The sequence below is a fragment of the Cervus elaphus genome, chromosome 6, assembly GCF_910594005.1.
Source record: "Cervus elaphus chromosome 6, mCerEla1.1, whole genome shotgun sequence".
NCBI lineage: Eukaryota > Metazoa > Chordata > Mammalia > Artiodactyla > Cervidae > Cervus > Cervus elaphus.
This window is the reverse complement of record NC_057820.1, coordinates 1322019-1337970: the sequence shown is the minus strand read 5'-3', so window position 1 is coordinate 1337970 and position 15952 is coordinate 1322019. Positions and strand designations below refer to the sequence as shown.

Below are 15952 nucleotides of genomic sequence, written 5' to 3'. Positions count from 1 at the left end.
TTCAGATTTATAATCTCCCACAGATGTGACTGTCCCACAGCGATCCCTCCTGGAGTTGGGAGGGCTGCCGTGTTGCACAGGTCAGAGGCTGAGGGGAGTCCCACAGCTGCTAGGCACCACCCGTGCCCTGAGCGTGAAGAGGCGCTTTCCCTCTGTGTTTTAAATTATTAGAATTTTTTCAAGTATATATTACTCTTGTGTTTAAAATAGGTAAGAAGTAACATGCAGCTTGGTAGATGGATTTATTGTCACTAGAAACAGCTGACGTGTAAACTTTCTAAGAATTAAACTAAAGTCAGAGTGATCAACATCAAAGCAGTATAAAGCACACTTTTATCTTTTATTTAACATTATAAATAAGAATTTTAAAAAACTTTTTTTTTTACTAGATGGACAGATATGTAATAAAGCAAATATAGAAAGAATGTTCACCTATCCTCTGGGTCTTCCCAGTGCACCAGGCCCGAGCACTTGTCTCATGCATCCCACCTGGGCTGGTGATCTGTTTCACCATAGATAATATACATGCTGTTCTTTCGAAACATCCCACCCTCACCTTATCCCACAGAGTTCAAAAGTCTGTTCTGTACATCTGTGTCTCTTTTTCTGTTTTGCATATAGGGTTATCGTTACCATCTTTCTAAATTCCATATATATGTGTTAGTATGCTGTAATGTTCTTTATCTTTCTGGCTTACTTCACTCTGTATAATGGGCTCCAGTTTCATCCATCTCATTAGAACTGATTCAAATGAATTCTTTTTAACAGCTGAGTAATATTCCATGGTGTATATGTACCACAGCTTCCTTATCCATTCATCTGCTGATGAGCATCTAGGTTGCTTCCATGTCCTGGCTATTATAAACAGTGCTGCGATGAACATTGGGGTGCACATGTCTCTTTCAGATCTGGTTTCCTCAGTGTGTATGCCCAGAAGTGGGATTGCTGGGTCATATGGCAGTAACTCTATGGCTGAATCATATCAATGTATGACAAAACCCACTGAAATGTTGTGAAGTAATTAGCCTCCAACTAATAAAAAAAAAAAAAAAAGAATGTTCACTGTAGAGTCTGGGTAGGGGACACATGAGTATTCACTGTACAGTTCTTTTCAAACTGTCTGAATGTTTGAAAATATTCATAACAAGATGGCACTAGTGGTAAAGAACCCATCTCCCAATGCAGGAGACGTAAGAAATACAGGTTTGATCCCTGGATTGGGAAGATCCCCTGGAGAAGGGAATGGCAACCCAGTATTCTTGCCTGGGAAATCCCATGGACAGAGGAGCCTGGCAGGCTACAATCCATGGGGTCGCAAAGAGTTGGAAGTAACTTAGCATGCATGCAAGGCATTGGAAAAAAAACTTTTTTATTGTACAAAATTCCCAACACAATATAAAGTACCTGTGATACAGTAAGATATATTTGGTCTTTATCCCTGGTTCCTGGCTTCCAGCTCCCAAAACCCAAGCCATCTCCAGAGTGCTGAGTGTCCTCCGTGTGCTAATGAGCACGGGGGGCTGGAGGCAGCCCGGCTTCAGGGTGGGAGTGGTCAGCAGAAAGAGGAGGCTCTACTGAGGACCAGAGCTTTCAGCCCCACCTGTGACCTCCAGGAAGGGGAGAGGGGCTGGCGACCATGACTTAGTCAGCCACACTGAGGTAATGAAGCCTCCATAAAATGCCCTCACGGTGGGATCCCAGGTGAGCAGCCCGGCGCTAGGAGGGTGGTGCAGATGGCTGTGGAGGTTCTGCACCCGCCCACCGTGGGCTATGCACTCTCCCGCCGGGCTGCTCCTGGGTTGTGGGCTTCGTGATGAACAGGTGTGAGTAAACAGGGTGCTCACAGCAAAGGGTGGGCCCTGAGGAGGGCGCGGGGGAGCCTCCCCTCGCTTGCAGCTGTGTGGCGGAAGGTGCAGGAGGCCCGGGGCTGGGGGCTGGGGCCTGAAGTGGGGCCACCCGTGAGCTGAGCCCTGACCGGCGGGCTCTGCACGCACTGCTGGGAGCTCGTGGACACGCGGCTGCATCCGCAGAGAACGGCAGGCGTGTGGGGGGACACACAGACAACACGTCACCCAGTTTCAGCAGTTACCAGCTCTGTCCAGTCTCTTTCTCCAGTAGTTCCACATCTCCCCTGGGTTATTTTGTAGCACATCCCAAGCAACATATTACTCATCTGTAAATATGTCAATCAGATGGATAAAATATGAGGATTTCATTTTTCAGAGGACATGCTCACCATCTCCCCCTAAAACAGCCATAATCTTTTCCTATTATTAGCTATCCGGTCAGCGTTTGTACTTGCCCGGTTGTCTTTAAATAGCTTTGCTTGTTTTTGTTTCTTGCAGTTTGATTGAATTGGGATCCAAACAAGGGTCAGGGTGACCCTGTACTCGGGTTGGGTGTGATGCGTCTCCGGAGTTGTCTTTGTGTCTTCTCTCCCTCTAAGTATTTTCTTGCCATTATTTTGTCATTGTTGACAGACCAGGGTTTCATCCTATAGGATTTCTCTTTCTTGTCTTCTAACATGTTCTCTCTCTTCTGTTTCTCCTGTAATGAGATCTAGGGGCTTGATCAGATTCAGGCTAGAGTTTGGGAGTGCAAGACTGCTTCATAGTCTTGATCCTGGATCTGAGCAATGTTGTGTCCTTCTGTCAGGAAATACATGAGACCTGGTTGTAATGCTTGGTTGTTTATCTTTTTTGTGGTATTTGAATTGTTTTTGTGATTTCATAGGTTGAATCTTCTCTATCTTTCATATTTGTCATGTTAGAATCCATTTTCAATCTCTTCATTTTTTAATTTAAAAAAATTTCCTTTTTTTCATTATATTTTTAAACAGACTTAAGGCATTATTTATTGCACTTATTTACTTCTGTATATTGCCAGTTTCTTGTTGAATATGAGAAATAGCCCTCATAGTCAACAAAAGAGTCCAAAATACAGTACCTGGGTACAATCCTCAAAAATGACAGAATGATCTCGGTTAGTTTCCAAGGCAAACCACTTAATATCACAGTAATCCAAGTCTGTGCCCCAACCCCTAATGCTGAAGATGCTGAAGTTGAACAGGTCTATGATGACCTACAAGACCTTCTAGAACTAACACCCAAAAAAGATATCCTTTTCATCATAGGGGACTGGAATGCAAAAGTAGGAAGTCAAGAGATACTTGGAGTAACAGGCAAGTTTGGCCTTGGAGTATAAAATGAAGCAGGACTAACAGTTTTGCCAAGAGAACACACTGGTCATAGCAAACACCCTCTTCCAACAACACCAGAGACAACTCTACACACGGACATCACCAGATGGTCAATACTGAAATCAGATTGATTATATTCTTTGCAGTGAAAGTTGGAGAAGCTCTATAGTCAGCAAAAACAAGACTGGGAGCTGACTATGGCTCAGATCATGAATTCCTTACTGCCAAATTCAGGCTTATATTGAAGAAAGTAGGGAATACCACTAGACCACTCAGGTATGACCTAAATCAAATCCCTTATAATTATACAGTGGAAGTGACAAAGAGATTCAAGGGATTAGATCTGATAGAGTGCCTGAAAAACCATGGATGGAAGTTCGTAACATTGTACAGGAGGCAGTGAACAAAACCAACCCCAAGAAAAAGAAACGCAACAAGGCAAAATGGTTGTCTGAAGAGGCCTTACAAAGAGCTGAGAAAAGAAGTGAAAGGCAAAGGAGAAAAGGAAAGATATATCCATCTGAATGCAGAGTTCCAAAGAACAGCAAGGAGAGATAAGCAAGCATACTAACACATATATATGGAATTTAGAAAGGTGATAACGATAACCCTATATGCAAAACAGAAAAAGAGACACAGAAATACAGAACAGACTTTTGAACTTTGTGGGAGAATGTGAGGGTGGGATATTTCAAAAGAACAGCATGTATACTATCTATGGTGAAACAGATCACCAGCCCAGGTGGGATGCATGAGACAAGTGCTCCGGCCTGGTGCACTGGGAAGACCCAGAGGAATCGGGTGGAGAGGGAGGTGGGAGGGGGGATCGGGATTGGGAATACATGTAAATCCATGGCTGATTCATATCAATGTATGACAAAACCCACTGGAAAAAAAAATAATAAAAATAAATAAATAAATAAATAAATAAATAAAAAAGAAAGCCTTCCTCAGCGATCAATGCAACGAAATAGAGGAAAACAATAGAAGGGAAAGACTAGAGATCTCTTCAAGAAAATTAGAGATACCAAGGGAACATTTCATGCAAAGATGGGCACATTAAAGGACAGAAACAGTATGGACCTAACAGAAGCGGAAGACATTAAGAAGAGGCTACAAGAATACACAGAACTATTCAAAAAAGATCTTCATGACCCAGATAACCACACTGGTGTGATAACTCACCTAGAACCGAACATCTTGGAATGCGAAGTCAAGTGGGCCTTAGGAAGCATCACTATGAACAAGGCTAGTGGAGGTGATGGAATTCCAGTTGAGCTATTTCAAATCCTAAAAGATGATTCTGTGAAAGTGCTGCACTCAATATGCCAACAAATTTCGAATATTCAGCAGTGGCCACAAGACTGGAAAAGGTCAGTTTTCATTTTAATCCCAAAGAAAGGCAATGCCAAAGAATGTTCAGACTACTGCACAATTGCATTAATCTCACACATTAGCAAAGTAATGCTCAAAATTCTCCAAGCAAGGTTTCAACAGTGCATGAACCCAGAACTTCCAGATGTTCAAACTGGGTTTAGAAAAGGCAGAGGAACCAGAGGTCAAATTGTCAACATCTGTTGGATCATAGAAAAAGCCAGAAAATTCCAGAAAAACACCTAGTTCTGCTCTATTGACTTTGCCAAAGCCTTTGACTGTGTGGATCACAACAAATTGTGGGAAATTCTTCAAGAGATGGGACTACCACACCACCTTACCTGCCTCCTGATAAACCTGTGTGCAGGTCAAGAAGCAACAGTTAGAACTGGACATGGAACAACAGACTGGTTCCAGATTGGGAAAGGAGTACGTCAAGGCTGTATATTGTCACCCTGTTTATTTAACTTATATGCAGAGTACGTCATCTGAAATGCTGGACTGGATGAAGCTCAAGCTGGAATCAAGATTTCTCGAAGAAATATCAATAGCCTCAGATATGCAGATGACATGACCCTTATGGCAGAAAGCAAAGAGGAACTAAAGAGCTTCTTGATGAAGTTGAAAGAGGAGAGTGAAAATGCTGGCTTAAAACTCAACGTTCAAAACACGAAGATCATGGCCTCTGGTCCCATCATTTCATGGGAAATAGATGAGGAAACAATGGAAACAGTGAGAGACTTTATTTTGGGGGGGTTCCAAAATCACTGTAGATGGTGACTACAGCCATGAAATTAAAAGACGCTTGCTCCTTGAAGAAAAGCTATGACCAACCTGGACAGCATATTAAAAAGCAGAGACATACTTTACTTTTCTGACAAAAGTCCATCTAGTCAAAGCTATGGTTTTTCCAGTAGTCATGTATGGATGTGAGAGTTGGACCATAAAGAAAGCTAAGCACTGAAGAATTGATGCTTTTGAACTGTGGTGTTGGAGAAGACGCTTGAGAGTCTCTTGGACAGTAAAATCAAACCAGTCAATCCTGAAGGAAATCAGTCCTGAATATTTATTGAAAGGACTAATGCTGAAGCTGAAGCTCCAATACTTTGGCCACCTGATACGAAGCACTAACTCATTGGAAAAGACCCTGATGCTGAGAAAGATTGAAGGCGGGAGGAGAAGGAAACAACAGAGGATGAGATGTCAAGATGGCATCACCAACTCGATGGACATGAGTTTGAGTAAGCTCTGGGAGTTGGTGATGGACAGGGAAGCCTGGCATGCTGCAGTCCATGGGGTCACAAAGAGTCAGACACGAGTGAGGGACTGAACTGAACTGATTGCCAGTTTAGTTTTTATTTCAGAAGTGGTGTTTTGGTTTTACTTTGCTTTCCTAAATTCTTTCATCTATTCATCAAGTTTTTCTAAGTCACCTAATCTCTAAGTATTTCTAACTGAGTTCTTCATTTTCATGCTAAGTCACTTCAGTCGTGTCTGACTCTTTGGACTGTAGCCCTCCAGGCTCCTCTGTCCATGGGGTTCTCCAGGCAAGAATACTGAAGTGGAACGCCATGCCCAGCTCCAGGGGAGCTTCTCAATCCAGGGATCAAACCTGTGTCTCCTATGTCTCCTGCACTAGCAGGAGGGTTCTTTACCACCATAACTTCTGTCATTTTCTTGGTTGTCTTAGTTCATTCACAGGCTGCTTTGTTGGCACTTCTTTTCCAACACCTGACGTTCTCCCCAGTGTGGGGCTTGTCCTCATAGCTTCAGTTTATTGGTTTCAGGAGTTTGTAGGGAACAGTCCCTAGACCATTCCAGGGCTGTCAGACCTTCCCCAAGGTTTTTCAAAAACATTTGCTGATAAGAACCCTTAATTTTGGAACACTAGAGCTTTGAAAAGCAAACAATGAAATCGTGTGGCTGGGTCAGTGTTGGCAGACACGGTTATATAAAGTCCTGACAGCTGATGGGCAGCAAGCAGTCAGACTGCTGGCTGACTCTGTGCTTCCTCTCCCCCAGAGTTCCAAATCTGTCAACACAGGTGACTTCCCGGCTCTCAAAAAAATAGCGATGATACTGGCTGCTTGGGTAAATATAAATCTCTTAGCCTACTGTGATTTAAATATGCCAGAAAATATAATACTTAGTGTGATGGGATCTAAGACTACAGTTTTATTTAAAGACCGACTCTTTGTCTTTGTGAAGCACACTTCAAAATGTTATAGCAACTTCAGAGAGCAATCACTCAGGATTCCCAGACTTGTCTCTTAATTTATCAGTCACCCCATCCTTTCATTACTCCTGCTCCAGGTCTAAAATACTCTGGTACTAAAATATATTAGGCAAATATCACTTTTTTTTTTTTTAAAGAAGTACCTTTAGGACTTTCCTGGTGGTCTACTGGTTAAGACTCCAAGCTTCCAATGCAGGGGCGTGGGTTTGCTCCATAGTCAGGGAAGTAAGATCCCACATGCGGCATGGTGCAGCCAAAAAAAAACAAAATGAAAATTTTAAAAGTGCTTTCTTATGTGTCCCACGGCTACTTGCAGTAATCTTTTCTCCCAGTTTTCAGACGAGAAGACTACCAGGCGAGGGGGGAATGTGTCCTCCCAGGGTCGAGGGTGGCCTTGCGCCAAGTTTCTCTGCACACACCACGTGCAGCACAGTAGCTGTTTTTAGGGTTCCTCCTGGCAGGGCGCTGCAGAGATCACCCCACCCCACTTCCTTGTCTCTCGAGACTGACACCCCAGTGCCGGGTCGGGGAGGCTGCCCCGCAGGTGGGTGGAGGAGGGAAGACGGGAAGAGTGGAAGTGGGGAGATGCATGGTTGAAAAGAGAGATGCACGGGGCAGAGAGAGGCTCCAGAGCAGGAAGAAAAGTGGGGCGAGACGGCAAGGGTGGGGCTGAGGCTTCCGACATCCATCTCTTTCAGCCTGGAGAGTTAGTTTGGGACGGATTCCCCATGGAGACTGGCTGTGTGGGACCTGGTTGGTGGAGACCACTCTTACCAAGGGCTCAGCATTCTTCAGCATCGCTGTTGCTTGGCTCTGTGACAGGGGGGATGGCAGGACTGTAATAGTTAATGCAAACCTTGTGATTGTAGTTCAGTCGCTCAGTTGTGTCTGACTCTTTGCAGGCCCATGGACTGCACACAGGAAGCCAGGCTTCCCTGCTCTTCACCATCTCCTGGAGCTTGTTCAAACTCATGTCCATCGAGTCAGTGATGCTGTCCAACCATCTCATTCTCTGTTATCCCCTTCCCCTCCTGCCTTCAATCTTCTCAGCATCAGTCTTTTCCAGTGAGTCGACTCTTTGTATCAGGTGGCCAAAGTATTGGAGTTTCAGCTTCAACATCAGTCCTTCCAATGAATATTCAGGACTGATTTATTTTAGGATTGACTGGTTTGATCTTCTTGCTGGCCAAGGGTTTCTAAAGAGTCTTCTCCAACACCACAGTTCAAAAGCATCAACTCTTCAGTGCTCAGCCTTCTTTAAGGTCCAACTTTCACATCCATACATGACTACCGGAAAAACTATAGCTTTGACTATGTGGACCTTTGTTGGCAAAGTTATGTCTCTGCTTTTTAATGCACTGTCTAGGTTGGTCATAGCTTTTCTTCCAAGGAGCAACCATCTTTTTTTAATTTCATGGCTGCAGTCACCATCTGCAGTGATTTTGGAGCCCAAGAAAATAAAATCTCTCTCTGACTCCATTGTTTCCCATAAAGTGATGTGGCTGGAGACCACGATCTTCATTTTTTGAACATTGAGTTTTAAGCCAGCTTTTGCATTCTCCTCTTTCACTTTCATCAAGAGGCTCTTTGGTTCCTCTTCGCTGTCTGCCGTAAGGGTGGTGTCATCTGCACATCTGAGGTTATTGATATTTCTCCCGGCAATCTTGATTCCAGCTTGAGCTTCAGCTTGCATGCAATCTGTATAGAAGTTAAATAAGCAGGGTGACAGTATGCAGCCTTGTCATGTTCCTTTCCCAATTTCGAACCAGTCCATTGTTCCATGGCAGGGGAAAGTACTTGTTTTTCATAGAATGACTAACTGACCTTTCTCTCTGCAGTTGCTGACTTTGTAGGGCTAGATCCCAGAATTGCTGCGTGGCTTATAGATCCTAGTGATGTTGCACCCTCTTTTGAAGATTTAGTGGCAAAGTACCTAGGAAACCCCACCACATTTACAGTCAACAGCGTGGATGGAAATTCCTCAAGAAAGACTGTGGTGAGTTGTTTTAAGATAAGGTTTATGGACCTTAATACAACCCTAATTTTCCTCTAAGAACTTTTTCTACTTTATGGACAGCCCAGTAGTGAAAAGAACATTGCCGACATCTACTTTTGCTTGTTTGGCAGAGATGTATTCTGGTAGAGGATACTGAATAAGGATGCATGACTTCTGTCCCTTTGTGAAGCTGTCCCTGGGAGATGCCTTTCACGGCCTGATTCTCTTAAATGGGTCCTTGGTGTCAGAGGGTCACCTGCGCTGAGAGCGGACAGCTGCTTGTTGATAAATCCTTTGTTCTGGAGACTTGGCCTCCATGGCGGAAGCCGGAGGCGGCTGCTCCTCAGTTACCATGGGGAGAGTCATAGAGGCTGCCCGAGTCTGTCTCTCCAGGCCCCTCTCTCTCGTTGGGAACCATTGTTTGCAGAAGCAAGGGTGTGTGCAGCCCTGGAACCCTGCCTGGAGCCCGGGGCGAGGGAGACCTGATGCGCCGCACTGCAGGGCCAGGGAGGCAGCCAAGCCGGAGCAGCGCCCGCACTCTCAGCCACTCTGTCCAGGCTCCCCGGCTGTTGGTTAACAAGCACAGTTCAAAGCACGACTGGAAGGCCAAGCAGGAGGCCGTGCAAGCCTGCCCCGCACGCCGGGCTGAGCTCAGGACTGTCGTTTGGGGCATTTGATCCTACATGCCTGCTCGGTGGGGTGGAGTCGGGGATCTGTGTCAGAGAGAGGCTTGGGGTTGGAAACAGAGAACCTCACTCTCCCTTAGTCTAAAAGGAATTTGTCAGAGGAACGTGGGGCAGCTGAGACTCAGAGGAAAGGCAGGGCAAGCTTTGGGAAGACAGCAGCCAGGCGGCTCAGAGGACCCAGGCGGCAGGAGCCCACGGCCCTGGGGCCAGCAGTGAACCATGACCTTGTCCTCCATGCGTCACTTTTGTCCAAGATTCACAGTTTTAGCACTCAGAGTCTCCTTTCCACCGCTGTGTCACATGTTTGCCCCTTGGCAGGGCAGCAGGGCGTGGAGATGAGCAGTCCTCCTAGGTCCGTGCCGTTGGGCGGCACTTCCCCAGACAGAGGCTGGGATACTGTAGCTGGAGGAAGGAGTGGTCCCCCCGTGTGTGGTCAGCCCTGGTTCACAGAGGACTCCGGTGCACAGGGCTCACGTCTGCACTTCGCCCAAGGTCAAGTCGAGGCCGTAGATCAGTCTGCATTTCTGACTCTAGAGGGGCGTTTTTCCTGGTACACACATGTACAAGTTAGAGGTGGGAGGGGCTTCAGGAACAAAACACTCAGAGGAGGTGCTTCCTCCCTGACAGAAGTCAGGGAGGCCAGGCCGCGAGTGCCCCACCTTACGGCTCCCCAACGAGGCTCTGCCCAAGGCCTTGTCCGCACTCGGCAGAAAGGAGGCAGCCTGGGAGGGACTCATGCTTGTCCAGCGACGTGTCCGTCATGGGAACACGTGGTGAGAGCGGCGTGGGGAGGGGCCCTCTGCTCTGCAGGGTCTGGGGACGCGGCGTGAGACGCAGGAGCAGGAGAGAGCGGAAACTGTGGACTCAGAGTGTGGGTCCCCGAGGGGGCGGCGGCGAGACCTAGTCGGAGAGAAAGACGATGGCCGCTGGGGTGGAGGAGGTGCAGCTGGGCTGGGCTGGGGGGCCTGAACATTGCCATGGGGCCTGTGCCGGTCCTGGGGAGGGGGCGGCGGCGAGGCCTCGTCGGAGAGAAAGACGATGACCGCTGTGGGAGAGGAGGTGCAGCCGGGCTGAGCTGGGGGGCCTGAGCCGGTCCTGGGGAGGCCTCGCAGGTCAGCGCTCTGCAGCAGACAGCATGTTCAGGCAGCAGGCTGGCCACATGCCGGGCACAGCCCAGACACGGACACACATGTGCCCGTGGTTCCGGGAGAGTGGGACCGGGGCTGCACGGCCACTGCAGGGTGCGTCGTGGGGCGGGGCCTCTGACGCTCCGTCCGTCTGGGCACCTGGAGTCCTCAGGCCGTGTGGCGGAGTGAAGGGTGCCGTGGGGACGCCAGGCCTCTGGGAGGGCGCGGCTGTTAGACTGCGTGTTGGGGCCGAGGCTCCCCCCACCCTCGTTGCCGACTCTGGTTGGTCCACCTCCCAGCGTCTCTGTGCGTGTCTGGGGCAAGGGTGGGTGGCGAGTGCGGAGGCCGAGACCAGGAGACCAAGTCCACGTCCTGTTGTCCCTCCCACTGCGTGATCTTTGCCCCTGGGCCACTTAGCCTCTCTGTGGCTCATTTCCTGTAAAATGAGGGCAGTCGGGGTGGAGAGAAAGTAAGAAAGCAGTAGGGATCTTGAGCTTACCCAAGAAGAGTATTCCGTGGTGTGGGGCTGCTCTTCTTGGGGTGATGGGTCTCAGCACCAGGGTGCGGTCTCTGTGGAAAAGTTGTGGCTTCCTAAAGTGTGACAAGCATTGCTCCCAAACGTTCCTAACTGTTCATTCTTTTGCTCTTTTGAAGAATCAGGCTGTCCGTGCGAACCTGAGGGTACTCCACAGACTGACGATGCACCTCTGCTCCCAGCTAAAGGCAAGGCACTTCGTGGTAGCTTCACTGCCCAGGGGCTGGCCTTGGTCCAGACCACAGGAGGCATGTCCCTGAGGGCAGGAGACGGGACCCTGGGCGTCACTCACTGGGGGACCGTCCAGATGATGAGACCTGACTTTTTAAATGTCCTCTATAGGTTGACAACAATTGTAACAGTTTTTTAAAAAAGACTCCAATTCAGTTGGAACGTTTCCAATGCTGCAATTAATGTAAAAGCTAAGCGTTCATTTCAGCTCCACTCAGAGTCTCATCGGGAAGCTGAGGTCATTTGAAGGACTAGTCAAAAAGGGTTGAATGAAGGGACCAGGTACCACAGCAAGGGCAGGAGTCGGGGCCAGCAAGGGACAGAGAGGCCTGCGGGGACAGGCACTGGCTCGGAGCTTCTCCACCCCAGCACTGAAGGGCGGGCTCTTACCGGGCCCCTGGGAAGGCAAGTGTCCTGCAGGGGCCGCAGGCCGAGGACGGGGAAGCCACTTCCCTCTCCTCCTGCCCCGACATGGGCAAAGCCAGCTTGAGAGCAGAGAAGGAGCCCGCTGATGTGGCCTGGAGGCCTTCAGCGCTTCCTCCTGTTCTGAAATTGAAGTGGGAGAAGAAAGCCACAAGTACCTGAATCACACTTAAAATGAGAAAGATGGAAGAGAGGTGGGAGTGGAACCCGTCCTACCAGATATTTCTGAATACTTCCGTTTGGGCTTGGTATGAATATTAATTGTGAGATAGGATACTTGACGGAAATAGGAGTTTTAACCACGTCACCCAGAGGAGCTGCTCAGCAGGATTAAGTCGGCTGTGCAGCAAACGCAGGCAGAAGTAATAGTTTCAAAGTAACACAATGTCATTTCTTCCCCTGAAACAGGCTTGTGGTTTATGGCAGCTCTTCTGGACTTTGGAGCTTCCTTTGATACCGATTTTGGCAGGTAAGCTACCGTGAAGGTGATGCAGTCCTCTTTCCAGCGTTCTCTGTTCTGTCTGGGGCGCCTGTTTTCTCGTGACTTAGTTTGGGGTGGGCGGTGCATCATATGGGCACCAAAGAGGCAGCAAGCCCTTAGCTTCCCCTTCCTGTGACAAGAGGACATGGGGCGTGTCACCTCCTGGTCTAGAAGGACTCTGATGTCGGGGTCACGTGGGAGCCCTTCTGAGCTGCCTGTTCTGCAGGTGCCCCGGCCGAGGGGTGAGCACCCTCCTGACTCCCACCCCCGAGAACAGTGTGGGGGGAGGGGGCCTGTCCGGAAGTTTCCCGTGTCAGCAGCTGTCCTGGTCCTGGGGTGCCAGACCCTCACACTTCGTGAGAAGCCCCTGGAAGGGCTGTTTCGGGCTCCCTGCTGTCCTTGCTCTTAGCCCCCGACCCACTGTGTCCTGCTGGGCCCCTGGGAGAGCAGAGCCTCGCACACGGCCGGGGCGCCTCCCCACCCACGGGGTCCCCACACCCGCTACCACCACCATCGCTGGGCTCCAGGGCCGACCCTGGGGGATGCCACTGAGCCCGCGCTGTCCTCGTGGCCCGAGTCGGGGAGGGAGGCTCGCTCCTGGCCCTGCGGTCTTTCTCAGAAGTGACTGGCTGATGCGGTGCTAATGGTGTCTGCTTTGGTGTTTGAATCACAGTGATGGAAACCCATCGCATTCGGGTGAACAAGGAGGAGATGGAGCGGACGTCAGCGCTTCTCGGGGTGAGCACGTCCGTCAGGCTGCCTGCGTGTGCTGGCCCTCCTCTGCAGTGGGCGGCTCCAGGCGGGCCCCACGTGACTGGCCTTTTCTTCCTCACTCGGCCCCACCTGGGGCACTGTCGCCCCATGTCTGACTCCTGCAGGGGATCCCACGCTTGCAAGAGTTGAAGCAAGACCATAGCTGGTGCCTGCCCCATGTGGACGTGTGGTGGTTTAGAGGGCATCGCCCCTTGAGTGGGCAGGTCATGGGTTTCTTGGATACTTTGAAAAAGCAAAATCAAAGTTTTCCAACTGTAAAAAATATAGAGGGATGCATAAAGATGCCTGAAAAAGATGCATTAAGGGTTCCACTTAAGTTATTTTAAAGTTAATATTTTAAAGGAAACTCCAGGATGACCATTGCCCAGGTCAAAGCTGAGAGCGTCCAGAAGCCCTGCTGGCCCTTCCCTGTCAGAGCCCCCTTCCTGACGTGGCGGTCCTTCCACTGTCGATTTCCTTTAGCTTTCCGTGTAGGAGCCTGATGGTATAGTCGCTTTCCTTCAGAAGGCGCTGTTGGTCAGCCGCTGTGTCTGACCGCTCTCACCCGTGTCTCAGCTTCGAGTCCATGCCCCTTGGGGCTCAGTGCTCCGCCGCATGCTCCACCACAGTGCCGATGGCAGCAGGGTTGTGCCTGGCATCACAGGCCGTGCTGTGTCCCTGAGCCTGTCTCCTGGGCCCGTGGGCACATGCTCCCCAGGTCCGAGGCGCAGTGAGCTGCTGGCGCAGCTTCGTCAGACAACACTGACCTGCTTTCCAAAGCCGCAGCTGCGTGAAGTGCGCACAAGGTCCTGTCCTGCACATCCTCGCCGGCACAGGTCCCCCGTACCCTGAGCAGAGCCCTTCTGGTGAGGACACAGTGGTGTCTCGCTATGATGTTGGTTCCTGGTGTCCTGATTGCTGAGGAGGTTGAATAGCTTTTATTACATTGTTGGCTGTTTGGAGTTTCTCCTTGGTAAGAGATCTGCTCAACATTTTTACCCGTTTTTATATTGAGGGTTCTGTCTTCCACTTTCTGATTTATAGAACATCTCGATATATTCTGGTTACAAGGCTGTTATGTATACCTTTGTCCTCTATGTCTTAACGTTTTACTCTCTTAATGCCTTTTGATCAATAGATGTCCTTAATTTTTAATTTTATCAATCTTTTTCTTTATGGTTAGTGCTTTTTGCATCCTGTTTAAGGAACCTTTCCTTTTGTCGAGTTCATGAAGTCTCTCTTCCATTATGTTTAGAGTTATTTTCATTAGCCTTTGCATTTAGGTTTATAAACCTGGAACTGATTTTTTTCTCTTTATGTACTTTTTTAATTGAGAAGGAAATAGCATACAATGAATAATGCACATCTTTTAAAATTTATTGTGATAAAATACACAACGTAAAACTTACCGTCAAAACTGTAACTGCAGAAGTCACTGATTGTAACTGCAGAAGTCACTGATTGTAACTGCAGAAGTCACTCGGTTGTGTCCGACTCTTCGGGACCCCCTTGACTGCAGCCCGCCAGGTTCCTCTGTCCATGGAATTCTCCATGCAAGAGTATTAGAGTGAGTAGCCATTCCCTTCTTCAGGGGATCTTCCTGACCCAGGAACTGAACCCGGATCTCCTGCATTGCAGGCAGATTCTTTACCATCTGAGCCACCAGGGAAGCCCTGTAACTACAGAGTACAGTGGTGGTAAGTATTCATCTTGTTCTGCACCCGGCACCAGCTCCATCTCCATAAGTGTTTTCATCTTGTAAAACTGAAACCCGTAGCTATTGAACAATTACTTGCCATTCTCCCCTCCCCCAGCGTCTGACGCCCGCCACTCCTCTTTGTTTCTCTGTGACTTGGACGACTCTGAGTGCTTCACGTAAGTGGGACGGACACTGTTTGTCTCTTAGTGACCGGCTCATTTCACTTCCTGCAGTGTCCTCAGGGTTCATCCATGCTGTAGCGTATTGCAGAATTTCCTTCCTTTTTGAGGCTGAATAATACTCCATTGTATGTACATGCCACATTTTGATTATTTATTCTGTTGAATGCAACCTGGGTGGTTTCCATATTCTATGTATGTCTGTCTTTATGCCAGTGGAAAATGGAGGCAACCTAGCTATTATTAGCTATTGTAAATATGGGCTATGAAAATGGGTATACAAATACCTCTTTAAGATCCTGCTTTCAGTTCTTTTGAATATATACCCAGAAGTGAATTGTTAAATCTTACGGTAATTCTGGTTTTAATTTTTTGAGGCACCACCATGTTTTTTCCAAAGCCCCAGTACCATTTTACGTTCCCACAAACAGTGCATAAGGGTTCCAGTTTTTTTGCATCCTCACAACAGTTGTTGTTTTCTGTTTTTTTTGACAATAGCCATCCTAATGGCTGTGAGGTGATATCTCATTGTAGTATCGGTTTGCATTTCACCAATGATTAGTGATGCTTCAAATCTTCTAATGTGCTTTTTGGCCATTTGTACATCTTCTTTGAAAAATAATGTCTATTCAAGGCCTTTGCCCATTTTTGGATTACATTTTTTTCTTATTGTTTAGTTTTTGGAGTTCTGTGTGTTTTGGATATTAATCCCTTATCAATATGCTTTTCATATGTTTTTCTCCCATTCTGTGGATTGCCTTTTTACTCTGTTGATACTAACTTTTTAAAAAAAAGTTATACACTGCTACCTAATAATTATTTTTTAATTTATTTATTTTTAATTGGAGGATCATTGTTTACAGTGTTGTGTTGGTTTCTGCTGTACATCAACGTGAATCAGCCAGGGGTATTCATACGTGCCCTCCCTCGTGAACCTCCTTCCCACCTCCCACCGCAGTACTGTCTTTTGAGGCACAAAATTTTTAACTTTGATAAAGTCTAATTTAAAATGTCTTTCTTTTGTTACCTCTCC

At 47.9% G+C, this 15952-nt stretch overlaps 1 protein-coding gene across 1 annotated transcript in view; it reads left to right on the top strand.

Moving 5' to 3' along the window:
• Positions 1-15952, top strand: part of POLN (DNA polymerase nu) — a 137344-nt gene that overhangs the window by 31901 nt on the left and 89491 nt on the right. Inside the window, exons 6-9 of the mRNA XM_043905980.1 lie at positions 8648-8805; positions 11273-11341; positions 12216-12276; positions 12962-13026. Coding sequence (XP_043761915.1) covers positions 8648-8805; positions 11273-11341; positions 12216-12276; positions 12962-13026 — 353 coding nt within the window. The remainder of the gene's footprint in view (positions 1-8647; positions 8806-11272; positions 11342-12215; positions 12277-12961; positions 13027-15952) is intronic.